Source organism: Chiloscyllium punctatum, chromosome 16 (genome assembly GCF_047496795.1).
Source record: "Chiloscyllium punctatum isolate Juve2018m chromosome 16, sChiPun1.3, whole genome shotgun sequence".
NCBI lineage: Eukaryota > Metazoa > Chordata > Chondrichthyes > Orectolobiformes > Hemiscylliidae > Chiloscyllium > Chiloscyllium punctatum.
Genome location: NC_092754.1, coordinates 39278604 through 39305457, shown reverse-complemented (window position 1 = coordinate 39305457; position 26854 = coordinate 39278604). Strand labels below are relative to the sequence as shown.

The 26854-nt window shown below is 40.6% G+C and overlaps 1 protein-coding gene across 7 annotated transcripts in view; it reads right to left on the bottom strand.

Annotated features, from left to right (window-relative positions):
* Positions 1-26854, bottom strand: part of cep104 (centrosomal protein 104) — a 198703-nt gene that overhangs the window by 1590 nt on the left and 170259 nt on the right. For 6 of the 7 annotated variants that reach the window (XM_072586743.1, XM_072586744.1, XM_072586746.1 and 3 more), the window contains 2 exons: positions 5406-5687; positions 625-715 (listed from right to left, as the gene is read on the bottom strand). In XM_072586743.1, the coding sequence (XP_072442844.1) occupies positions 5448-5687 (240 nt within the window). In that variant the 3' untranslated portion in view covers positions 625-715; positions 5406-5447. Of the gene's footprint in view, positions 1-624; positions 716-5405; positions 5688-26854 lie in introns of those variants that run through there. The other variant, XM_072586748.1, reaches the window with a different exon arrangement.

Here is a 26854-nt window from a genome sequence, read left to right as displayed (position 1 = left end):
ATCATCAATAAATATCCCCACATTGCATATTAATTAATTTTCCTCCAAAAATAATAAAACTGCACCTTAAAGACGTCATTAAAGTTCAGTTTTGAAGAAGGGTCACTGGACCCAAAATGTTAACTCTGTTTTCTCTCCACAGATGCTGCCAGACCAACTGAATTTTTCAAGCAATCTCTATTTTTGTTTCTGATTTTCACCACCTACAGTTCTTTGATTTTTAAGAAAAATGGCATGCTCACCTTCATTACAAGAGGATGGAGCATAAGAGAAGGGAATTTTGTTGCAATTATAAAGGGCATTGGTGAGACCATACCTGGAATACTGCACACAGTTTCAGACTCTTTACACAAGCAATTATGTGTTTGCCTTTAAAAGGGCAAATGTTTACTCTGTTTGTTCTGAGATGAAAGGGATAGCCTATGAGGTGAGATTCAGAAGAATTAGTTTGTCATCTCTGGAATTTAGAACAATGACAGGTGATTAGTCAAAGATTACTGTTTCTGTATTTGTAAAATGACATTTCCAAATCCTTAATTGTGTAAGCATATTCATTTACTTTAAATTGATGAAGTAGTTAAAATTTGGCTCTTAAGGTGGCTCTGATTTATATAAATCTTTTACCTTGCTGGAGTTGCTGTGTCTTCTGTAATGTCTGCATTCGACGGAGGTTCATTTTACAGCCATCTCTTCCCATGAGATGCACCTTCCAGCCCTAGAAGGGTGAGGAGAACAAGAAGGCCTCTGTTAGTTACAATCTGCCTGGTGAGCAGCTCCTTGTGAAGCAGAGCTGCAGACAGGGCCTCTGCTGAAATTGCACAAACCACACAGGGCGAGTAGGTCAGCACGTCTGCCAGATAGCCCAATATTTGCTTCAATGTACAAAGCCATTGCTTTATTCAGGGACTTAACATCTTTAATGGAGTGGAGCCTTAAAACAGCAGCATAGTATTTTACTCCACTTTTTTTTCTCTTAAAACCACTACATTATGAAATATTTAAATGTATATAGCAAACTTTCCTATTGCAGTAAATTAAACCATTATGAAATGGTAACATTTTCAGGAAAAGAGTTACAAATCTTGAATCAGAATGGCTAACAATCTTTATTTTCAGTTTTGGTCACAGTTCTGATATTTCTCAATTTCCATGTGGTAAATACTAATTATTTATAGTGCAGTTGTCATTACTGCAGTCTCCATAAAGCTTTGGACTTTCTAACAACTGTAGCTGAACTCTGACATAACCTATCTTTCTCTTCACAAATGTTAGCTGACGTGAACGTATCCAGCAATTTCCATTTTTGTTTGTTGTTCGCCATATATGACCTGTTCTAGAAGGTCAACTTCTACTTGAGTGCCATATTTCTTCATAGAAATGGGTGGTGGTAGTGGTTAGTGAGGTTGACTTATATGTTGAGTCCAGGCCTAAACATGATTTTCAGCACCTGAAATAAGGGACTGTCTTACACAGTAGCTGACCTGTCTTGATTTTTTAAAAAATTCATGGTATGTCAGTGTCGCTGGCTGAACCAGCATTTATTGCCCATCCCTAGTTGCCCAAATGACACGTAAGGGTCAACCACATTGCTATGGGTCAGGAGTTACATGTAGGCCAAACTAGGTGAAGATGGCAGATTTACTTCCTTAAAGGACGTTAGTAACCAGATTGCTTTTTACAATAATCAGTAGTTGTTATATGGTTGCCTTTGGACATGTTATTTTCCCTTTTATCAGATTTTTAATGAATTCAAATTTCACCAGCTGCCATAGTGGGATTGAACCCACATCCTCACACCATTACCCTGAGGTTTTATATATTACCACTAAGCCACCATCTTACTCTTATGGTTAGCTTAAGTAGCATCATGTACAACACAGAACAGCAGAAGCTAGGGTTATGAGAAATTTCATTCACTTGTTGGATGTGGGCATCACTGGTTGGCCAGCATTTATTGCCTGTACCTGGCTGCCTTTAAGGAGTGTTTAACCAAGTAATCCACAAATACAACAGTCTATCCCTATGAAATAGAATTTATATTATCAGATCTATCTTGTTTAACTGACAACCAAGGTGAAAGATATGAAATAGAATAAAATGAACAGTCAAAACAAATCAATAAGTTCAATTTGGTTGATACCACGCTCAGAAATATGGCTTGAGGAACTTCAATTGCTTTGAGATTTTAGAAACAAAAACAGTGTTGAAAGATAATACAATAAACTGTTTTCATCTTAGTAAGGCTGTAAGGAACAATGTGCTTGTAGGACAGCATTCTGGCAGCTTCGAATGAGCCAAAGACAGTTTGCAAGTGATAGTAACTAGTAATATCAGTAATACAGAAAATCAAGAACATCTTCTGCAGGGAGTAGAGTTGGAGAGCTGTTCAAAGATTACACAACAACAGATAATCTTTTTGTTTTGCCCAGAATTGCTACAGAGTGGAAGAAACTATCCACAATATGAGACCACCATTCCACCATATATAAACAGCATGAGGTTATTCAGCCCTTCAAGCCTGATCTATGAAACAAACCCACACAATGTATTTGCACTGTGACTCACCTTGGTCCCTAACACCTCAACATTTTGCGAAACCAACATCAATCTCAAGTTGAAATTGATAGGTGGGAAGGAGGATGGACAGGTCAAGACAGTGGTGTTGAGTTGGAGGGTTGGATCTGGAATGACTCGCCACTTCATTCTAGATCCAACCCTCCAACTTGCTACCAACCTGTCCACCTTCCCCCACCGACCTATCACAATTACCTCCCACCTGCATCCACCTATTGCCCTCCTCTACAAAATATTGCTCCAGGCTAACTTAATAATTAGAGTCACAGAGATGTACAGCATGGAAACAGACCCTTCGGTCTAACCCATCCATGCTGACCAGATATCCCAACCCAATCTAGTCCCACCTGCCAACACCCAGCCTGTATCCCTCCAAACCCTTCCTATTCGTATACACATCCAAATGCCTCTTAAATGTTGCAATTGTGCCAGCCTCCACCACATCCTCTGGCAGCTTATTCTATACGCGTACCACCCTGTGTGTGAAAAAGTTGCCCTGTAGGTCTCTTTTATATCTTTCCCCTCTCACCCTAAACTTACGCCCTCTAGTTCTGGACTCCCCGACCCCAGGGAAAAGACTTTGCCCATTTACCCTATCCATGCCCCTCATAATTTTGTAAACCTCTATAAGAACATCCTTCAGCCTCCGACGCTCCAGGGAAAACAGCCCCAGCCTGTTCAGCCTCTCCCTATAGCTCAAATCCTCCAACCCTGTCAACTCCCTTGTCAATCTTTTCTGAACCCTTTCAAGTTTCACAACATCTTTCTGATAGGATGGAGACCAGAATTGCATACAATATTCCAACAATAGCCTAACCAATGTCCTGTACAGCCGCAACATGACCTCCCAACTCCTATACTCAATACTCTGACCAATAAAGAAAAGCATACCAAACGCCACCTTCACTATCCTATCTACCTGCGACTCCACTTTCAAGGAGCTATGAACCTGCACTCAAAGGTCTCTTTGTTCAGCAACACTCCCTGGGACCTTACCATTAAGTGTATAAGTCCTGCTAAGATTTGCTTTCCCAAAATGCAGCACCTCGCATTTTTTTAGATTAGATTAGATTACTTTTAGATTAGATTAGATTACTTACAGTGTGGAAACAGGCCCTTCGGCCCAACAAGTCCACACCGACCCGCCGAAGCGTATACCACCCAGACCCATACTCCTACATTTACCCCTTCACCAACACTACGGACAATTTAGCATGGTCAATTCACCTAACCTGCATATTTTTGGATTGTGGGAGGAAACCGGAGCACCCGGAGGAAACCCACGCAGACACGGGGAGAGTGCAAACTCCACAGAGAGTCGCCTGAGGCGGGAACTGAACCCGGGTCTCTGGCGCTGTGAGGCAGCAGTGCTAACCACTGTGCCACCCAAATTTATCTGAATTCAACTCCATCTGCCACTTCTCAACCCGTTGGCCCATCTGGTCAAGATCCTGTTGTAATCTGAGGTAACCGTCCCCCCCCAGCTACTTTACCCCAGTCCCATCCTCTTATTTATTTCTCAGCTCCACCCCCCCCCCCCAACACACACTCCTGATGAAATGCTTATGTCCTTGGATGTCCTCTTCTGCTCCTTGGATGCTGCCTGACCTGCTGTGTTTTTCCAGCAAGTCACTTATTGATTTAGCACATCTGCAGTCCTTACTTTCTCCTTTACTCACAAACAGACATGCTTAGCTTATTTCATATCTTAGTAATAGATAGTTGGTTCAGCTGACAGAGGATAGGCCATTCAAGTCAATGACTAATGTTTTAATCTTATTAAAACAAGTTGTGCTAGTCATTGCGAGAGAGAGAGAGAGAGAGAGAGAGAGAGAGGGAGAGAGGGAGGGAGATCAGACTGCTTCTGTGGGTGGCAAGGAAAGGATCCACTATGCAAGAACAGTAAAACACAGCAGTTGCGTATAATTTATTTTCTATTAGTACAAGAAGGAAGGTTCGTTTAATAACTACCACAAATGTCATCTTGGAATTTTGCCTCCACTTGGATGTTCTTTTATAATTTAGTTCACATTTCTTAGTTCATGTCAAAGTGCTTGAGACTCCTAAGACATTGGGACCAGCTCTGGGGGAGTTGACCTGTACAGGTAGGGCAAGGTAGCATCTAAATTAAGCAAGGATTGATTTTCTTGTCAAGCAATTGATAGTTCTATTGAGGGGGGCTGAAAAGAACTAACAAATTGTTGGAACCAGGAGATAATGTTAGAGACTAACACCAATAGAAAAGATAAAGTGCACAGAACATAACAAGTTCTCCTTCTCTGGCAGTCCAACTGGATTGAAGACGAGTCACATCTTCTCTCTGTCCCCCTCAAAATGGTACCGTTCAGTTCACATGGTCTGTCCTCATTCTATATTTTAAAACATGTAATTTTATACTTTAAGTATATTCCAGCTGTAATGCTCCTGCTATTTCAGTAGCCAATGTCCTCTCAAAGTCAGTTCCTACATGAATGCATGCAGTTTTTGAGCAAAGTACAATGTAACCCTGCAAGTACAAATTCACCCCACAAAATATGTGTGCATGTGGGTCTTTGTCTGTGTGTGTCTGTCTGTCTGGGTTGGGGGTTGTAAGTGTGAGAAAGTGTATGTGTGTGTGTGTAGTGAGTGCAAAGTGTCTTAAGTCTGTGAGGGGTGCATGTGTGAGTGTGGGAGTGTGTGTGTCTGTAAGGGTGTGTGTGTGGGTATCTGTATGCGTGTCTGTGTGTTTGTGTGTGTGTGTGTGTGTGTGTGTGTGTGTGTGTGTGTGTGTGTGTGTGTGTGTGTGTGTGTGTGGGGGAGTATCTGTGTGTGTGTAGTGCAATGGTGGTCACCTGTAATGTGACATGAACCCAAGGTCCTGGTTGAGGCCCTCCCTATGGGTACCGAACATAGCTATCAGCATCTGCTCGGCCACTTTTCTCTGCTGCCTGCCCCGAAGTTTGCCTTGGAGGATGGTCACCCGAAGGTCCGAGGCTGAATGTCCTGGACCACGGAAGTGCTCCCCAACTGGGAGGGAACCCTCCTGTCTGTTGATTGTTGTGTGGTGCCCATATCACCGTTGTCGTAGCCTTTGTTCGGTTTCCCCAATGTACCATGCCTCCGGGCATCCTTGCCTGCAACGTATAAGATAGACAATGTTGGCTGAGTCACATGTGTACCTGCCACACCAAGACCCAGATACTTACTGTTGCAGGTTTTGACTGGTAAGTTTTTTGGGGGGGGGGGGCGCGTGGAGGGGGAAATAAGGAGGTGTGGAAGAGACCTGAAAGTATAAGTTTCCAAGCACTCTTAAGATTTAACTCAGTTGAGGGCTGTCACAGGAGACTGGTGGAGGGCTCAAAAGGTTGTGGTAGGGGTAATAGCTGAGGGCCAACAAAGATGGCCTCCTTTCATGATGTAATAACTTTCTGATACTAGATGGTGGGGGTGCTGCTTGTTGGTTCTGGAGGAAGTGTTCCTGTTCTGCCTGGCTCACAAGTAGCGCTATATCTGCACCAACCTGTTGGATCCAGTCATTCCTGCTTTTTAATTACCAGTTTTCCCAGATGGCATCAGTTAAAGTAGAAGTTGCAGTACAATGACAATATACAACTTCAAACAGTTAAAACCAGATGGGGCAAGTCTGAAGTGAGCTGACTACCATCTCCAAATGACAAATCCACTAATTTTTAGGGGTTAAAACTGCCCACCTTTTGTGTCTGAGAGAACTATTCAGGTGAATTTTAAAATCCAAATCCAAGCAAATTTTGGGTGATGTGGATGTTAAAGGGCTGCTTTAAAGAACCCAAATTCTTCATTTACACTCAGTGTGCAACCAATCCATTTCCCAGAAGGCATGCCAACTATAACTTATATGAGCAACTTCCATTCTAAATAACATCATTTAGAATGTAAATCAACGGCAGAGATTTCAAGGCCTCAAGAAATTCAACAACTAAACGGAGATCAGGACTTGTGGATCCAGAAGGCAATTGCCTTTCAAATTACTTGCAGGATCATGTGTACTTGTTTCACCAACTCCTCTACGATCATGCACCCATCCAATTCTTCAGGAAGCCTCTGATCTTTCCCTCTTTCATCATCTTTCTGACTTCAAAATTATGCTGCAAAACTACACTCCTGACAACTAGCCAGTTTCTTCAATATGTCTGGCTTGACCAAGAAAGGGAGGCAAAAAAATCATGTGTCTTGTGACCCAAAAAATTAAACAGATTCTAAGGAAACCAGCTTTTACCAATTTCCTGATCACAAAGGTCAGTCTGTTTCCTCACGGCTCAGAAGTGATAGGTGATATCCAACCTATAGACTATCTGACCTAAAATGCCCAAATGGTACAGAGAACAGGTATAACTAAGTAGCTTTCTGCCATCCCTGAACTACCGAGGGAAATTGTGATGCAATTTAAGAGGAACTAACATGCCATCTGTGACATCAATTCATTCAGTAAAACTATGTCAAGTTGAAATGATCTCCTCAATAGTGTTTACTTGTCGAGTAAAAGATAGGATATAATAGAAATGTTTATGCTAGGTATGGAAAGTTTGAGTTAGAAAGAAAGGTTGGGTAGGCTGGGACATTTTTCACTGGAGTGTATGAGGTCAAGAAGCAACCTTATAGAAGATAATAAAATAATGAGGGGTATAGACAGAATTAATTGTAGTTGTCTTTTCCCTAGGTTGGAGGATTTAAAGACCAAGGAGCACATTTTTAAGGTGAAAGGAGAGAGATTTAAAATAGACATGAAGGGCACTTTTTTTTTTAAAAGAAGGTGGTTCGTGTGTGGAATGAACTTCCAGAGGAAGTGGTGATGTTGGTACGATTACAGTGTTTAAAAGACATTTGGCTAAGTACATACATCGGAAATGTTTGGAGGGATATGGGCCAGGAGCAGGCAGGTAGGACTAGTTTAGTTTTGGATTACGTTCAGCATTGACTGGTTGGACTGAAAGGTCTGTTTCAGTGTTGTATGACTCTATATTAGATGCTAGTAAAACAAAAGTGCCTGAAGCGATGGTAATACAGAAAAGATGCATTTCTTTTTCTGTACTCCAGTTTGTTCTAAAGTCCAGTTTGAATTGATAATTGGCTTTTGCTCATTTCCAAGCCACAGCTCCATTTCTTGTTATGTAGACAGAACAAATGTGATTGCTTTGTTTTCCTGCGTTTCATCATTCCTTGAATTATGCTGGAGTTCTGCTCTTATTTCAGTCTCTGTCACGATGTCACAGGTTCACCAAAACATATCTTTTGAGTATCCTTCTTGTTGCTGAATGTTTCAACCCACTGTAGCTTTCACCAATTGCTCAGTCATTAAGAATGGTAAAAACAAACGTATGAAAACAGTTCATTATGCATATCTGCATGGCTGCACCACATAACAATAATAATCATGTGTAATCCACCTTGAAGGATAATACGCTCAATAACCTCAGTGCCTCCAGTAGCAACAACATCAAAGAATTGTTACAGCACAGGAGGCCATTCAGCCCATCATACTTGCACCAAAGTATTAAATCATTCCGCAGTGACAGTTGTGAATGCTGTACTTTTTTGGAAGTCTGATTGCTCCAGTTATACCTTTGAAGCTTTTGATCAGCCATTATTTCATTACCAGATTTGACATTTATATGGAATTTTATGTGTTTTAAATGTTACAGCTCTTTGATTAATCATTACAATTTAATCAAGGCCTTAACAAAAGCAAGTCCCGAACATTTTAATTTTTAAAAACTCATTAACGGGATGTAGCTAGACCAGCATTTAATGTTGATCTCTAAATGCTCAGAGGGCACTTAAAAGTCATCATATTGTGGTGGTTCTGGAGTCACATGTTGGCTCGAGCAGGTAAGGACAGCAGATTACCTTTCCGACGGGACTTAATCACCTTAATTAAAAATTCCAAATATTTCTTGAATACAAACTTTACCATTTACTAAGGTGGCATTTGAACCCACGTCCCTCGAGTGTTAGCCTAGGATTCTGAGCCCAGTGACACATCACCACACCACTACCTCCTCAACAATGTAGCAAGGTCCAATTTGCAAAACATGATAGGAAGGAAAAAAGTTCGACACACATAAACTGGGACACTTGCACTACCAATCCAGTTCTAACTGGCACTAAACTAAGCAGCTTTTCTGAAAGGTTCAATTGAAGAAAAGCACTTCTAATCGGATTTCTACAACTGGAAACACACCAACTCCAATGAAAGAGCAAAAACATAACATCTCAGTAATTTGTATCACTAAGGCTGAACTCTATTTTCTGTATCAAATGTTGTGCATACATAACCAATAATTACACTTCAAAGATAATCTAATTGTTTGAAGTTCCTTGCTGTACTAGGTACTAATTTACTTATTACACTTCGGTTGAAAACTTGAATAGCTCCACAGCTTTTCCTCAGGAATGCAGAATTTACTTGGCCTCTTCCTTTACTTTCCTGCATATAATGATCGTGAATTTGTTGACTAATGACAGCAATCAACTTCTGTCAACAAATTCAAGCAGTGCTAAGCACAATGATAGAAAAGCTTTGGAAATCAGCCCCAAAGTCACACATATATTCTAAACATGCTGCAGTTACTTCAAATATTTTCTTAAGTTACTCATATGCTTTCACACATATCCTGAACCAAATTTATTTGAATATTGTGTTTCCATGATTTTGCTAACCAGCTTCTTCCATAGATATATAAAATGTGAAAATTCAGTTAAGGCACTTGAGGGTTACAAGGAAGTCAGGAAAGACCTAAAAGAGAGCTCAGAAGAGCCAGGAGGAGACATGAGAAGTTGTTGGCAGATAGGATCAGGGTTAACCCTAAGGCTTTCCATAGGTATGTCAGGAATAAAAGAATGGCGAGAGTTAAATTAGGGCCAATCAAGGATAATAGTGGAAAGTTGTGTGTGGAGTCAGAGGAGATAGGGGAAGAACTAAATAAATATTTTTCGACAGTGTTCACTATAGAAAATGAAAATGTTGGCGAGGAAGATACAGAGATACTTGCATCTAGACTAGAAGAGATTGAGGTTCACAAGGAAGAGGTATGAGAAATACTGCAGAGTGTGAAAATAGACAAGTCCCCTGGGCCGGATGGGATCTATCCTAGGATCCTCTGGGAAGCAAGAGAAGAGATTGCCGAGCCTTTGGCATTGATCTTCAAATCATCATTGTCTATAGGAATAGTGCCTAAGGACTGGGGGATAGCAAATGTGGTTCCTTTGTTCAAAAAGGGTAATAGAGACAACCCTGGTAATTACAGACCAGTGAGTCTCACTTCAGTTGTTGGGAAAGTGTTGGAAAAGGTTATAAAAGATAGGACTTATAACCATCTAGAAAAGAATAATTTGGTCATGGCCAGTTAGCACGGTTTTGTGAAGGGTAGGTTGTGCCTAACGAATCTTATTGACTGTTTTGACAAAATGACCAAACAGGTAGATGAGAGTAAACCGGTTGATGTGATGTATATGGATTTCAACAAGGCGTTCGATAAGGTACGCCACAGTAGGCTATTATACAAAATGCGGAGGAATGAGATTGTGGGAGACATAGCAGTTTGGCTCAGTAATTGGCTTGCTGAAAGAAAACAGAGGGTTGTAGTTGATGGAACATGTTCATCTTGGTGTCCACTTACTAGCGGCGTACCGCAAGGGTCGGTGTTGGGTCCACTGCTGTTAGTCATTTTTATAAATGACCTGGATGAGGGCTTAGAAGGGTGGGTTAGTAAATTTGCGGACGATACTAAGGTCGGTGGAGTTGTGGAAGTGACGTAGGATGTATTAGGTTGCAGAGAGACATAGATAGGATGCAGAGCTGGGCTGAGAGGTGGCAAATGGAGTTTAATATGGACAAGTGTGAGGTGATACTTTGCATTCCGATTACTCAGTCCAAAGTGTAATGGGCTAATGGTAAGATTCTTGGGAGTGCAGATGAGCAGAGATCTTGGTGTCCCTGTACACAGGTCCCTGAAAGTCGCCACCCAGATTGACAGAGTTGTTAAGAAGGCATGCAGTGTTTTGGCTTTTATTAATAGAGGGATTGAGTTCCAGAACCAGGAGGTGATGCTGCAGCTGTACAAAGCTCTGGTACGGCCACACTTGGAGTATTGTGTACAGTTCTGGTCACCGCATTATAAGAAGGATGTGGAAGCTTCGGAAAGGGCGCAGAGGAGATTTACGAGGATGTTGCCTGGTATGGAAGGAATGTCTTACGAGGAAAAGCTGAGAGCCTTGAGGCTGTTCTCGTTAGAGAGAAGGTTGAGAGGTGACTTAATAGAGACATACAAGATAATCAGAGGGTTAGATAGGGTGGACAGGGAGAGCCTTTTTCTAAGTATGGGAACGGCAAACACGAGGGGACACAACTTTAAAGTGAGGGGAGAGAGGTATAAGACAGATGTCAGAGGTAGTTTCTTTACTCAGTGTAGTAAGGGTATGGAATGCTGTGCCTGCAATGGTAATAGATTCGCCAAGTTTAACTGCATTTAAGTCGTCATTGGACAGGCATATGGACGCACATGGAATAGCATAGGTAGGATGGGCTTCAGATTAGTGTGAGAGGGCGGCACAACATCGAGGGCTGAAGGGCCTGTACTGCGCTGTAATGTTCTATGTTCTAAAGCGTATGTGAAAATAATGTTTCTCCATATTAGTTTGAATTCACCTCCAACACAGGTATGTCTCTCTCCTTGGATTCTATCTAACTGGTGAAGCCAAAAACACTTACTTAGTTCCCTTTGTTAGTTTTGACTGTGTAAAGATTGACTTGCTTCATTCAGTCCCACTTTCTCTCTCATTCCTCATTTCTCCTTCTGATCTAGGATGCAGACGCTAGCCTCAGGTATTTCAGTAAGAGCAAATGATGATCTTCAAGCTTCACCAGTTTTAAGACAATAAGATATAGGAGCAGGATTAGACCATTCAGCCCACGGAATCTGCTCCACTATTTGATCATGGCTGACATGTTTCTCAATCTCAGTCTCCTGTCTTGTCCTTGTATCCCTTGATCCTCTTACTAATCAGGAATGTGTTTATCTCTGCCTTAAATATACTCAATATCTTTACTTCCACAATCTTTTGCAACAATGAGTTCCTCTGATACAACACTATCTAGCTGAAGAAATTTCTCATCTCAGTTCTAAAAGTTGTGCCCCAGCTCTTAGTCTCTCCTACTAGTGGAAACATCTTCTCCATATCCAACCTATCCATGCCTCTCAGTATGTTGTAAGTGTCAATGAGATCCACCTCCCTCATCCTTCTAAACTCCCGGTACAGACCACTGGTCTTTAACCACTCCTCATATGACAAGCCCTTCATCCCCAGGATCATTCTTGTAAATCTCCTCCGAATGCCCTACAAAGCTAGCACATTCTTTCCTAGATACAAGGCCCAAAACTGTTCACAATAGTCCAAATGTGGTCTGCCAAAGCCTTACAGCCTCAGCAGTATACATTCATCAGTCATGGCACAGAGTATAAGTGTAAAACGGTAATGCTGGAGTTGCACAGAGTGTTGATCAGGCCACAGCTGGAGTACTGAGTGTGTTCTGGTCACCTCACTACAGGAAGGACATGATAGCACTAGAGGAGGTACAGAAGTGATTCACCAGGAAGTTGCCTGGGATGGAGAAATTGAGCAATAAGCAGAGATTAGATAAGTTTAGATTCCAGAACAGAGAAGACGGAGGGCGACATGATTGAGGTGTATAACATTATGAAGGGAGCCAATGGCCTAGTGGTATTATTACTGGACTGTTAATCCAGAGACCCAGACGATGTTCTGGGGACCTGGGCTTGAATCCTGTTACAGCAGGATTGTGGAATTTGAATTCAGTTATTATCTGGAATTAAGAATCTAATGATGACCATGAATCCATTGCTGATAGTTAGTAACACCCATCTCATTCACTAATGCCCTTAAGGGAAAGAAACTACCAACCTTACCTGGTCTGGTTTACATGAGACTCCAGACCCACTAGCAATGTGAGTAATTTGGGATGGGAATAAATAATGGCATTACCAGTGACACCGTCATCCCTGAATGAATTAAAAAAAAAACGAAGGAAAGAAGGACTTACATTTTAATAACATGGTTCATGTTGACTGCATATTGTAGAGCACTTTACAGACAATATTCTTGTTTTTTTTGTAGTACGGTCACTGTTGTAATGCCTGCAAATAGCTCGTCTCGAACTAAAACGCAGAATGTATCAATACATTCAGATGAGAGATTACAAGGAACTTAGTTGGGAATCAGAAGGGAAAACTATGCTGCACACCAGAGTGGGAACATCTGTGCAACATAATTGTTGATAGTGAAATGGAATTCTAAGTTGCAGTAGAAATACAGAAGACACTAAGATGGCAACAAAGAGTAAATGGGTAATTATTTCACCATGTCTGACTTAGAGTCAATACTTCCCCAAAACTAATCCACTGAATAAACTCTTACAAAGCATACAATGAACTATCCACCAAAAGTTTAAATAATTAACAATTTGGCAGGTTCTAATTTGTAACAGGAGGTCTTATGCATCAAATAATCTACTGAGCCAGGTAGCACTCAGTTGCACAGCACACAGTGAAATGATGAGACTCTAGCTTACGTTTCCTGATCAGAAATTCCCTCAAAGACAGACACTGAAAACCACCTCTTCACCACTCTGAGCCTCACATGGTAGAATATGCAACAGGATTGGCAGAAACCTGCTTGCCAGCTGCCTGTGATAGAAAATGAAGGACTGCAGAAAACCTGGACAAGAAGCTGGTGGACTTCGAGATCAACAATACTAATCACTCCAGACAAATCAAAGGAAAAATCAAAGAAGAATTATTTTGAATAAAATGAGAAAATAGTTGACAAATCATTATGGACATCATTATGTGAGACTGTACAACTGAAAATGGGGCACTTGTTCGAAAAGTAGATCCCTTTGCTGCCAGAGTACAGTCTTCGATTGTTTTAGAAGCTGGATACCAAGCCAAAATAAATGAATGAAAAATTAAATGGTAAATAATAAGTCTAGACCGCTTGAGAATAAGGTAGAGCTGAACTGTCCATTTGTTTTCGGTATAAGGTTAATTAATCCCATAAATAATTTTTCACCATTTTGGTTTTACTAACACAGGTTGCACTTGCGCTAATGATCACCTACTTACATTTTCCAAAGCTTCACAATAATACAGCTTTAGTGTTGGCAAACATCAAGTCAAAGTGCCAAAATTCCTCAGGAAAATCTGAAAGAGTATACTGTGCAAAAGGGAAAAAGTTTACTTTGAACTTGAACTAGTATGCAGGTGTGCGTTGTCAACTATGTTGAAGCTTCGTTCAATATGATTAACATTATCCTCAAATGTTAAAGTTCCACCTGACAGTCACAGATCAGAAAAGCAGATTGATTGTTTTCACATCAGCACCCATTATTAGAGAACTTGCACTTCAACACTTATGGTATCTAACCACATTTTTTATATATCAATGCAAGGGATACAACTTACAAGATCAATTTCCTTCCAATACTAGAGAGGAACTATTGATAGAACTCTCTTTTAAATATCTTTTTTCTAAACATGGTGCAACTACAGTAGATTTATGACAGTTTAAATCCATAAAAGTTTCATTATTTTTACTGCAAGCAGTTTAGTTTTTATTATTCTGGAGTCATGAAAATTAATGTTGACTATCTTTAATGAAACAGTTAATTGGTAAAACACATGTTCTAACAATTTAACATTTTTACATCTGTTCTTAAAGTGTACTAAATGTTACACAGGTGGGTAACTATTGACCCCTGATTGAAGGATATTTGGTTAACAGCCTAATGACAGTACAGAAGTCCACCCTGCAGCCACAGTGCATTGTGGATGGGCAAATCAGTGGACTTGTACCCCTCAATTGGAGGAAGTCCCACTTACTGGAGCTCTCAGTCAATCTAATCGTCTAGGAGAAAGTGAAGACTGCTGATGCTGGAGATCAGAGCTGAAAAATGTGTTGCTGGAAAAGCGCAGCCGGTCAGGCAGCATCCAAGGAACAGGAGAATCGACGTTTCAGGCATAAGGGAAGAAGGGCTTTTGCCCGAAACGTCGATTCTCCTGCTCCTTGGATGCTGCCTGACCTGCTGCACTTTTCCAGCAACACATTTTTCAGCTTCAATCTAATTGCCTGACAACTCCATTAGTTTCAGCAGCGCAAAGACTCAGTAGTGACATGGGACATGCATGACAAAGGCCCAGCAGATCACTAGTGAAAGACAAGTGGCAAGTTGGAGATATGGGACAAACTCTTAGAGGAGAGCATCTGCCCTTCCTTTTGCCCTAGTAAAAAAAAATATTTTATAAAGGCCAGCTGCCCGCATCAAACACATTATGGCATGAGTTGCCTATTATCAAGGTCAGTGAGCTTTATAAAAGGTTCGATTGACTCATTAATAGTTCTTCAAATATAGCAGTTGGGCTGCCAATTATGGTGCTTGCCCACTTAGCGTATTTCAGAAATTGGTGAAAAGGCGATGGAATAGCCACTTGATGTATTTTACATATAATTAACAAAAACATGCCCAGTGGGGGAAACATTAAATCCAGGCCAACATGTTGACTACACAAGTAGGAAGAATGTAATATTTCTATTATCACATAAACACAGATATTTCTATTTTTGGACCAGAACCCATTAACACCTCTCTCAATGCTAAATTTGTTCAACAATGTTACAGTCCGATCTCCCTGATGATTGTACCTGTATTTACTGTAGAGAGACACAAAGTACTTATTTAAAACCTTCGGATCCACATATACATTGCCACCTTGGCTCCCAATGGGTCCTACTCTTATCCTGGTTATTCTCTTGCTACTAAGATAGTTTAAAATTCATAGACATTTTCTCTTGGTGTTACACACTACTATTTTTCCATGCTGCCTCTTCTCTCCCCAAATTTTAAGTAACCCTATGCACTTCCTTTAGGGCATTCGCTGCCATAAGCTTCTTTCTTTTTCCCTTATTCAATTGTGTACATCATTCAATATTCAAGGTTATCTGGACTTATCCACTTCACCTTTCACCTACATTATGGCAACATAAAGACTGTTGCTGCTAGGAGTGGAGTGCGCATAGAATGACAGGCTGTGCATTCCCAGCAGACACTAGAATGGACACATCATTCTGCATATTTATCAGATAGCATCCGATTTTAAAGTTGCACAATCTAATTTACACACCTTTTCAGATAATCACATACTGGAACAAAATGTAATTTCTTGTTATTTAGACATTCATTTCTGACTGTCTTATAAGCCTTTGTGTTCAAGACCCAGGACTTGTAAAGACATATGAAAGTAAAGTGGTTCACCAGCAGATCCAATACAAAGAAAGTCATTACTGGCAAATGTCACACAAAAACCATAATGAATGTAACTGATGGAGAAAAATCAGTTGCTGACACCAACTGCTTAAGTACTTAAGCTTTTTCATGAGCTGTTGGCTGAGGTATTACATCAACAATGTGCTACCAACTCATCTGCTGGGACCTCTACTGAACAAAAGCAAAAGGGTGTTGAGAGGGTGCCCTCATAACAATGCACTGCCCTAAAATAGTATGAAACAGTAGCAAGTTTTGAGAAGATTTGTGGCTCAGGTAGAGGTTTTGGATGTAGCTGATACAGCTTGGTGGGTGTTGGGATGATTGCTTCTATAGTTCAATATTTGGATATTTGGTCTGTATGTGTTGTTTTTCCGTAGATGCTGGTTTTTAAGTTTCCCATTGGCTGTTCGCTCTACTGTGACATCTCAGAATGGCAGTTTGTTGTTGTTTTTCTCCTCTTTGGTGAATTTCTTGCTAGTAAGGGTATTATTGATGGTCTTGAAGGTTTCCTCGAACATGTTTCGTTTAGTGATGACAAAGGTGTCATCCACGTGGCGGACCCAGAGTTTGGGTTGGATGGTTGGCAGAGCTGTTTGCTCATGTCTCTGCAATACTGCCTTTGCTAAGAACCCTGATATCGGAGATACAATGGGTGTTCCATTGGTTTGTCTGTAAGTTTTGTTGTTGAAGGTCAAGTGGGTGGTAAGGCATAGGTCCATTAGCTTGATGATCAGCAATAATACCCTTGCTGGCATAAAATTCACCAAAAAGGAGGAAAACAACAACAAACTGCCATTCTGAGATGTCACAGTACAGCGAACAGCCAATGGGGAACTTCAAACCAGTGTCTACAGAAAAACAACACATACAGACCAAATATTGAACTATAGAAGCAATCATTCCAACACCCACAAATGAAGTTGTATCAGAACATTATTTCAACGAGCCAACACACACTGCAGCACAAAGGAACTACAGAGAGAAGAGGAAAATCACCTATACCGTGTGTTCAAAAAGAATGGGTACCCAATGAACACAGTCTGCCGATTTCTCAGCAACAAACCCAAACAAACAGACAAAACACGTCCAGAAACCCTAGCCACTCTCCCGTACATCAAAGACATCTCAGAAATGACTGCCAGACTACTCAGACCCCTTGGCATCATGATAGCCCACAAACCCACCAACACACCAAAACAGCAGCTAATGAACTTGAAAGACCCTATACAGACAATGAGCAAAACTAACGTCATTTACAAAATACCATGCAAGGACTGTAACAAACAATATATTGGTCAAACAAGCAGAAAACTAGCCACCAGGATACATGAACACCAACTAGCCACAAAAGGACATGACCCTCTCTCACTAGTATCCTCACATACGGATGAGGAAGGACACCACTTCGACTGGGGCAATACATCCATCCTAGGACGAGCCAAACAAAGACATGCACAAGAATTCCTAGAAGCATGGCATTCCAACCAGAACTCTATCAACAAACACATCAAGTTAGACCCCATCTACCACCCCCTGAGAAAAAGAACAGGAAGTGACTTCACCACAGGAAATAACATCACTAAAAGAAAATGACATCACCAACCCAAAGAAACCCAAACATATAAATAGAAAACAGCAAGTTTCAGCATTGTTTTGCATAAAGTCCACTGAAAATTGACCAGTCAGGTAATGAAAAATCTGGAAATCAACCTTTCAGCTCAGCGAGCAAATCTACATCCAAAAGTATGAAACAGTAATAGATAGATAATACTTACAAACTCTCAGGAGGTCAATGTTGAGCATATGCCAATCTCAAAGTGAAAGCGGGGCTGGGATTTAATGGGTCAGTAAGCTGCACACAACTTTACCTCAGCTGGTCCTAGAACCAGTTAATTTCCTGCCATCACATGCTGGCTGGAGTCATACCTAACACGAAGGAGGCCCAATGACCTTCAACTGCTTCATCAATCACCTTACTTTCAATGTAATGTCAGAAATGGGGATGTTTGCTGATGATTGCACAATTTTCAGTATTACTTATGACTCTTCAGGTTTTGAAGTTGTCCATGGCCATATGTAGCAAGACCTGGACAACATCCAGATGGCTGAATAGTGGCAAATATCATTCTGGCAAAGTCTATTAAATCATAACATATAAGAATAGATGGAAGTCATTCAGCCCATCAAATCTACTGTACAACTCAATGAGATAACAATTGATCTGATAATCCTGAAATCACTATTTTGCTTTTTACCATTAAACTCTGATTCCCTTACTGATTAAAAATATCTAATCTCATTCTGAATATACATAACGAGCCAGTCTTTTCAGCTCTCTGCCATAAAGAATTCTACAGATTCACTAGCCTAAAAAAGCAGCAGCTCCCCTTAGTCAAAGGATCAAGAACTAGGGGGCATAAACTTTGATAGCCAAGACGTTTTGGGGGAATTTGAGGAAACTCTCTTTCACCCAAAGGCTGGTGGGATCTGTAAGGCACTGCTTGGAGCATAGTTGAGGCAGGAAACCTCACCACCTTTAAAAGTATTTGGATGAGTGTTTGAAGTGTCATAATATTCAAGACTATGGACAAGTGGGCCAGTATAGGTAGTAGTATGTTTTTGGTAGTAGAGACGTGATGGGCTGAAGGTCCTCTTCTGTAACTACATGATTCTACATTTCTATAACTGGGAACAATACTGGGAATAGAGGACAAAGTTAAAAATCATAAAACACAGATTTATTTGGAGGCACTAGCTTTCGAAGCACTACAGTGTCATTCAGCTGAGATAATAAATCGAGGTTTAAATAAACCTTATCTCACAATCTACAAGGCACAAGTCATGAGCGTGACGGAATAGACTCCACTGATCTTGAAGTGTGCAACTGTAACAACACTCAAGAAGCTCTCAAATGCAGGGCAAAACAATCAACTTGATTGATATCCCATCTACCATTTTAAATATGTACTACCATCACCACCAAAGCATAGTGGCATCAGTGAGCACCATCTACAAGATGCACTGCAATAACTCACTAAGACTCCTCTGATACTGTTCAAACCTGTGACCTCGATCACGTGGAAGGACAAGGGTAATAGAAATATGGGAATGCCACCATTTGCAAGTTTCCCTCCATCCTACCTTGGAAGGTTTTCAGTCCTCCTTCACTGTTGTTGAGTCAGAACTTGGAATTCCCTCCTTAAAGCATGTGTGTACCTCTACACCTAAGAATGCAGCAGCTTCAACAAAGCAGCTCATCATCTTCTTCTCCGGGACAATTAGTCACAGATTCTGGTCTAGCCAACAAGACCCACATCTCATGAACACAATATAATTATATTTAAATTAAGAGATACCAATGAAGCAACTAATTCAGCCAGGGAGAGAACAGAATCAGAAAATGTAGCGCATTTTGGCAGTTAGGGTTTTCAACTTATTGGAGTCAAAGTAGGGCTGAGAAGAGTCATATAACAGACTTACCAAAATATGGAGTGTGGATACCACAATTGCCGAAGTGATGGAAAGCAAAGAATAGTGATGAACACTTGTTTATTACATCAAATTAAACTACACAATTTTAAAAGGCACGCAGGAACCGAGATTTGGATGTATATTTACACAAATCGTGAGAAGTGGCAGAATGAATTAAGGAATCTTTAAATAAAACATCACATTCTTAGCTTTGTTCGAGTCATATAGCAGGAAAACAGATACTTCGGTCCAACTAGTCCACACTGTTCATGTTCCCAAACAAAACTGGTCCTATCAGCCTGTGCTTGGCCCTCACCTCTCCAAACACTGCTAATTCATTAACATATCCAAATTTAAAAAAAATATATTGTAACTTGTATCCGGCACCTCATTCTCTGGTAGTTCATTTCACACACAAACTACTATGTAAATAAAGTTGCCCCTCATGTCCTTTTCAAATTTTTCTCTTCTCACCTTAAAAATATGACCCCAAGTTTTGAGCTCCCCGACCACAGGAAAAAGACCTTTGTCGTTAACCTTTTCTATACCCTACATGATTTTATAAACATAATAAAGTCATCCCTCAACCTCCTGCACTCCAGTGAAAACAAGTCCCAGTCTTTCCAGTTTATTTTAATATCTCAAACCCTCCATTCCTGGTAAATCTTTCCTGACCCCTGTCCAGTTTAGTAATATCCTTCCTATAACAGGGTGACCAAAACTGTATACAGAAGCCTTACTAATGTCCTGTACAACCTCAACGTAACATCCCAACTCCAACACCTAATGGTATGAGCAATGAAGGCAAGCATGCTAAACACCTTCGTAACCACCCAGTCTACCTATGACACTAATGTCAAAGAATTATGTACCTGAAACTTAGGATTCTCTGTTCAACCATACTATCCAGGGCCCTACCATTAATTGAAAAAGTCCTGTCCTTGATTACACTACCAAAATGCAATACCTCACCGTTTATCCAAATTAAACTCCATCTGCCACTCCTCAGCCCATTGACTCAATTGATGAAGATCATTTCTAATCTTAGATAACCTTCTTCACTGTCCACTATCCCACCAATTTTGGTGTCATCTGCAAAAGTACTAACTACGCCTCCTACATTCTTATCCAAATGATTTATATAAATAACAAACAAAAGTGGACCCAGTACTGATTCCTGTGGAACACTGCTGGTCACAGAGCTCCAGTCCAAAAACAATCTTCCACCACCACCTTCTGTCACCTACCATAAAGCCAATTTTGAACTTAATTGACATGTTCAGCCTAAATTCCATGTGATCTAACTACTAATTAGTCTACCGTGCGGAACTTTGTCAAAGGCTTTACTAAATTCCAAGCAAACAATTTCTATTATTCTGCCCTCATGAATTTTTGGTTACTTTATTAAAAAAAACAACCACGTTTGTCAGACACTATTTTCTTTGCACAAAACCATGCCAACTATCCTGAATCAATCTTTGCCTCTCTAACTGGATGTAAGTTCTATCTTTCAGAATCACCTTAAACTTACCCATTACCAATGTCAGACTCATGGGTTTCAGTTTCCAGGCTTCTCCTTACAAGCTTTCCTAACAATGCACAACATTAGGCACCTTCCAGTCATTCAGCATTTCACCCGTGTTTATATAGATGACATAACTATTTCTGCTAGGGACCCTGCAATTTCCTCTCTAACTTCCCACAACATCCTGGGATATACCTAATCATGTCCTAGAGATTTATCTACCTTTATGTTTTCTAAGACCTCCAGCACTTCCTCCTCTGTAATGTTTTCAAAACATCAATATTTATTTCCCCGAGTTCTCTAGCCTCTATTTCTATCTCAACAGTAAAAACTAACATAAAATATTCATTTAGTATCTCTCTCATCTCCTGAGGTTCAACACAAAGCCAACCTTGTTGATCTTTTAGTGGTCGTACTCTCTCGAGCTGCTCTTTTGCTCTTAATGTATTTGTAGAATCTTTCTGGATTACCTTTAACCTTATCTGCCAAGGGTCTCATATCCTATCATTGCTTTCCTCATTTGCACCTTAAGAATACCCATACACACTTTATACTCTTCGAGAGACCAGTCGTTCCAAGTTGGCCAGATCGGATTTCTTTTTATTCTTGACAAGAACTTCACTATCTATATTCATCCATTGTTCCCTAACCTTACCAGCGATGCCTTTCACTCTAAGTGGAATATCATGCCTCTGAACTCTCATCATCACACTTTCGAAGGCCTCCTACGTAACAGAAGCAAAAGGAAAGAAAAGAATACGTTTTATTAAATTTTGGGCACCGGCTGGTGTGTTTAATTCTAGACATTGAACCTTAGGAATAATGCTCTTAAAGCATGCAGAAAAGATTTGTTTGCGAAGTGCAGGAGAGTTAGGAGAGCAAGAAGGGGCCATGAAATGACCTTGGCAAATAGAGTTAAACAGAATCCCAAGGCATTCTGTACATACATTAAAAGCAAGAGGCTAACCACTGAGAAAGTAAGACCACTCAAGGATAGGATGAGGACAAGATCTGAAAGAAGTACTCTGCATTGGTATTCACCCAGGAGAAGGACATGGAGGATAGTGAGGTTAGTATTGAGCAAGCTAAAATGCAGGAGCATTTTGAGATCAAGAAAGAAGTGGTGTTGGGTCTCTTGAAAGCATTAATATGGATAGGTCCTGAAGGCCTGATGGGATCTACGCCAGGTTACTGAGAAAGACAAGAGAGGAGGTTGCTGGGGCCTTGACCAAGATCTTTGTTTCCTCGCTAGCCACTGGAGAGGTCCCAGAGAACTGGCAAGTAGTTAACATTGTTTCTCTGTTTAAGAAGGGAAATAGACATGATCCAGGAAACTTTAGACCATTGGTAGATGAGAAGCTATTGGAGAGAATTCTTATGGATAGAATTGATGTGCATTTGGAAAAGCATGGTCTAATTAGGGACAGTCAGCATTGCTATGTGTGAGCAGGTCATGTCTTACTAACTTGATTGAATTTTTCGAGGCAGTGCCGAAGGTGATCCACGAAGGTGGAGCATTGGATATTATTTACATGGATTTTAATAAGGCTTTTGACAAGGTCCGGCATGGTAGGCTTGGATTCAGAATTGGTTTGCCCATAAAAGGCACAGTGGAGTGGTGGAAAGATATTTTTCTGACTGGAGGTCCATGACTAGTGGTATTCTTCAGGGATCCGCACTGGGACCTCTGCTGTTTGTGGATTGTGTAGAAGGTTATCAAAAGATACAGTCAGATATAGATCAGTTGCAGATATAGGTGGAGAAATGGCAGATGGAATTCAACTTGGATAAGTGTGAGATGCAGCACAAGTAGATAGGGTGGTAAAGAAGGCATATGGCATGCTTGCCTTTATTGGTTGGGGCACTGAGTACAAATGTCAGGATATCGAGTTGCAGCTTTATCAGACTTTGGTTAGGTCACACTTTGGATATTGCATTTCATTCTGGTTCCCACATTATAGGAAGGAGGCTTCGGAGAAGGTTCAGAAGAGATTTACCAGGATGCTGTCTGGATTAGAGGTTTTAAGCTATAAAGGAGAGGCTAGAAAAACTCAGGTTGTTCTCTCTGGAGCAGTGGAAGCTAATGGGAAAAATGATAGAAGTCTATAAAATTATGAGATGCACTGATAAGTGTTGATGGTCAGAATTGTTTTCCCAGACCTGAAATGTCTAATACGACAGGGCATTCATTTAAAGTAAGAGGGGGAAAGTTCAAAGGAGATGTGAGGGGTAAGTTATTTTTTAAACCACAGAGTATGGTAGCAATCTGGAACATGCTACCAGAGGTGATGACACAGGCAGATACGATAGGGGCGTTTAAGGGTCTTTGCATGAATATGCAAAGAATGGTGGGATATAGACCAAGGGCAGGCATAAGGGATTTGTTTAATTTGGCGTCATGTTCAGTACGACGTCATGGGTCAAAGGACCCATTCCTGTGCTGTGCTGTTCAATGTTCTTAGTGTCTTGAAGGAGGAATGAGCCAGATGTAAGATATTCCAAAGCCTTTGGATCTGGGTAACCAAAGGCGCAGCCACTTGCAGTGGAACAATTAGAACTGGAGAGGCACAGGACTGCAGAATTTGAAGAGAACAAGTATCATGGGTGGTTGTGGGGGTTTCAGAGAATATACAAATAGGAAGTTTAAGGCTAGGAAAGGACTGATAATAACGAGAATTTAGAAACAATATTCACTTGAAGGGTATCCAATGCAAATCAATTAGCATAGGGTTGATAAAGGTCTGGAAGTTGCTGCAAACTAAGATGTGCACAACTACATTTTGGACGATTTCATGTTTACAGAATGTGGGAGGCCAGTTAGGAATACACTGGAATAGTAAACTCTGAAGGAATGAGTGATGGTTTCAGCAGCAGGTGAGCTCAGAGAGGGGCTGAACACAGTAATGCTACAAAGATGGTAATAGATGGTCTTAGTTGTATGAGCATTAAGTGCAAACTCCAAGAATTCTCACAGCAGCAGATAATAGGTTAACAAAATTATGAGCTAGTAGGATAACCAATCCTACAGCAAACAATCCTGCCAACTTATCTGGCTTTTACAATGAGTCTTTTATAACAGTTTGACATTGCCAATGAAATATTATGGCTATGACGTACTTACATTATGGTCTTTTGAGAAATGATGCAATAAGGAATCATTTAACATGTTAATATTGTACATCTTTAATATTGCAAAGGTAAATCAATACTTAACATAGATACTCATATCACACTGCTCTTAACAACCAGATTCTCTTAGGCAATAATATTCTGTTTATTCTACACTAAAGAATGGTCTTTGAATGCTATTTTTGTAATACCACACCCAGAGAGAAATCTATTACAAATCAGGCCACTGCCAAGCAAAATTTCAAGCAGTTATTTGCTTGCTGTAGTACAGGTGCTTATTAACTTGTCAGAATTGGAATCTTAAAAATTCCTACTATGTGGGGTTGTAAGTATGCAACAGGTATTGAACAGAGATTACCAAACTTCATGACACCATTACAGTGTGAGGAATTTCACTAAGATTCAACATCACAGTTTACAGTAGTTTATTCCAGTGAAAAAAAGAAATTTACTTGGCTACAATCCTTCAGGCCTACACTGCATGTTATGCAAGCTGAGTGACTCAGGGACAATTAAATTGTGAAAATGAACCTTGAGTCATTTATGAGTGTCATTGAGACCCTTTAATTAGGATTATAATTTTAAAATTGTTGCCTAATTTGTAATATGGAACAGTTAAGCAAAGCTGAATTTTAGGGAGGTTCTTAAGTGGAAAACATTGAAATTTCAGTGAAAGAAACCTTGGTTGTGTAGGCAAGGCCATCAAAGGTGGATCAAAGGGAGATGCAAATGAATTGTGGGGTGGAGACTGAGTAAAGAGAATTCAGTGATGGGATGTAGGGTTGTTGGAGACTACAAATACAAAATGGTGAGGCTACTTGAAAGGATTGAAATCCATATAAGGATGGGATTTGGAGACTTAAGGACCGACTTGAAGGATGCAGAGTAGAATCAGATCAACAGGACTTTGAATAAGTTGAAGAAATCGAGGTAATTTGACATAGGCAGTCTTTCTGATGATCCACATCGCTATCACTGTGGCAAAGTGACTGAATGTTCAAGGTGGTGCAGGGATATAAGCAAGTGGCCTGCTTTGAACTGAATAATGTTAAACTTCTTGCGTATTGTTGGTGATGCATCTATCCCGCCAAGTGGAGAGTGTTATAATCATACTCCTGACTTGTGCCTTGTACATGGACAGGTAATGGGGAAGCAGGAAGAGTTATCACAAAATTCCTAGCCTCTGATTGCTCTTGCACTTGCATATTTATATGACTATTTCAGTTCAGTTTCTGGTCAAAGGTAACCCCAAGATGTTGCCAATGGAGTATCCAGCAATGGTAATGCCAATGAACAGCAGGGGCAATGCTTAGAGTTTCTCTTGTTGAAGATGGCCACTTCCTGGCTTTTTTGCAGCGCTAATATTACTTGCCACTTTTCAGCCCAACCCTCTATATCATCTTGCATTTGAACACAGACGGCTTCGGTATCTGAGGTGTCATGAATGGTGCTGAACATTGCACAGTCAATGAATATCCAGACTTCTGACATTCTGATGGAGGAAAGGTCATTGATAAAGCAGCCAAAGATAGTTGGTCCTAGGATAACACCTAGAGGAACTCCTGCAAAGTTGTCCTTGAGCTGTGATGATTGACCTCTGACAGGCATAGCCAGCTTCCTTTCTATTAAATTTGGCTTTAACTAGCAAGAGGTTTCCCCCAATTCTTAATGTAATGACTTAATTTAGCTTGGGCTTCTTGATCCAAATGTCATGTTGACATCACCCCCACCTTTGTATTGAAACTTTTGTTCACGTTTGGAGCAAGGCTGCAATAACATCTGAAGCCAAGTGGGCTTATCAAATTCCAACCTGAGCACTAGTAAGTGGGTTATTCCTGAGTTAGTGTTGCTTAATAGCACTGCCAATAATCTCTTCCATCACTTTACTGATGACTGAGATTAGACTGACAGAGCAATGACTGTCAGAGTTAGATTTATCCTGCTTCTTGGGCATAGGATGCATTTTGGCAATTTTCCACCCCAGTGTTGTAGCTGTATTGGAACAAGCTTCACTTGAGGCACAGTTAGCCCTGAAACATAAGTGTTCAGTACTAGCGCTGGAATACTGTCCGGGACCATACCCTTACCTCTCCTCGGTGCCTTCAACATTTTAATATCATTTGAGTGAATCGAATTGCTGAAAAACTGATATTTGTGATTTTTAAGCAGTTGAAATGATCATCCACTCAGTACTTCTGGCTCAATATGAATGTAAACTCTGCAGCTTTGACATTAGCAATGAAGTGCTGGGCTCCCCATCATTGAACATGTGTTCAATTCTGAGCAGCATGGATTCATCAGCTGGAGGGAAGTAAGATGTGGTAATTAGCAGTGATTTCCTTGCTCATGTTTAACCAGATGCCATGAGATTTTGGGAATCCACAATATTGACAACTCCTAGAGCAACTCCTTCAAGGTTGTACATCAAAAGCTGTCACCTATGGTGCTTCTGGCCAGCCAGTGGGACAAGAGATAACCAGGGATTGTGATGCCTGTGTCTGAAACATTTTTAATCACGAATAGGATTATGTCAGGTTATTGCTCAAGTAGTCTGTGACACAGCTCTCCCAATTTTGATACAAACACCTAGATGTTGACAAGGAGGAATTTGCAGAGTCAATATGGCTTGTTGCAATTTACTTTTCAGTTCTTAGATCAATGAGAGGTGGTCAAGCCAGTTTCAGTCTTTTCTTTAGATATTGTAGCCGTTTGGTAAAACAAAGTGGCTCATCAGGCCAGTTAAAAGTTAACCATAAAGTTAACCATAGTGCATGTGGAATAACGTGGAGGCCAGGCCAGGT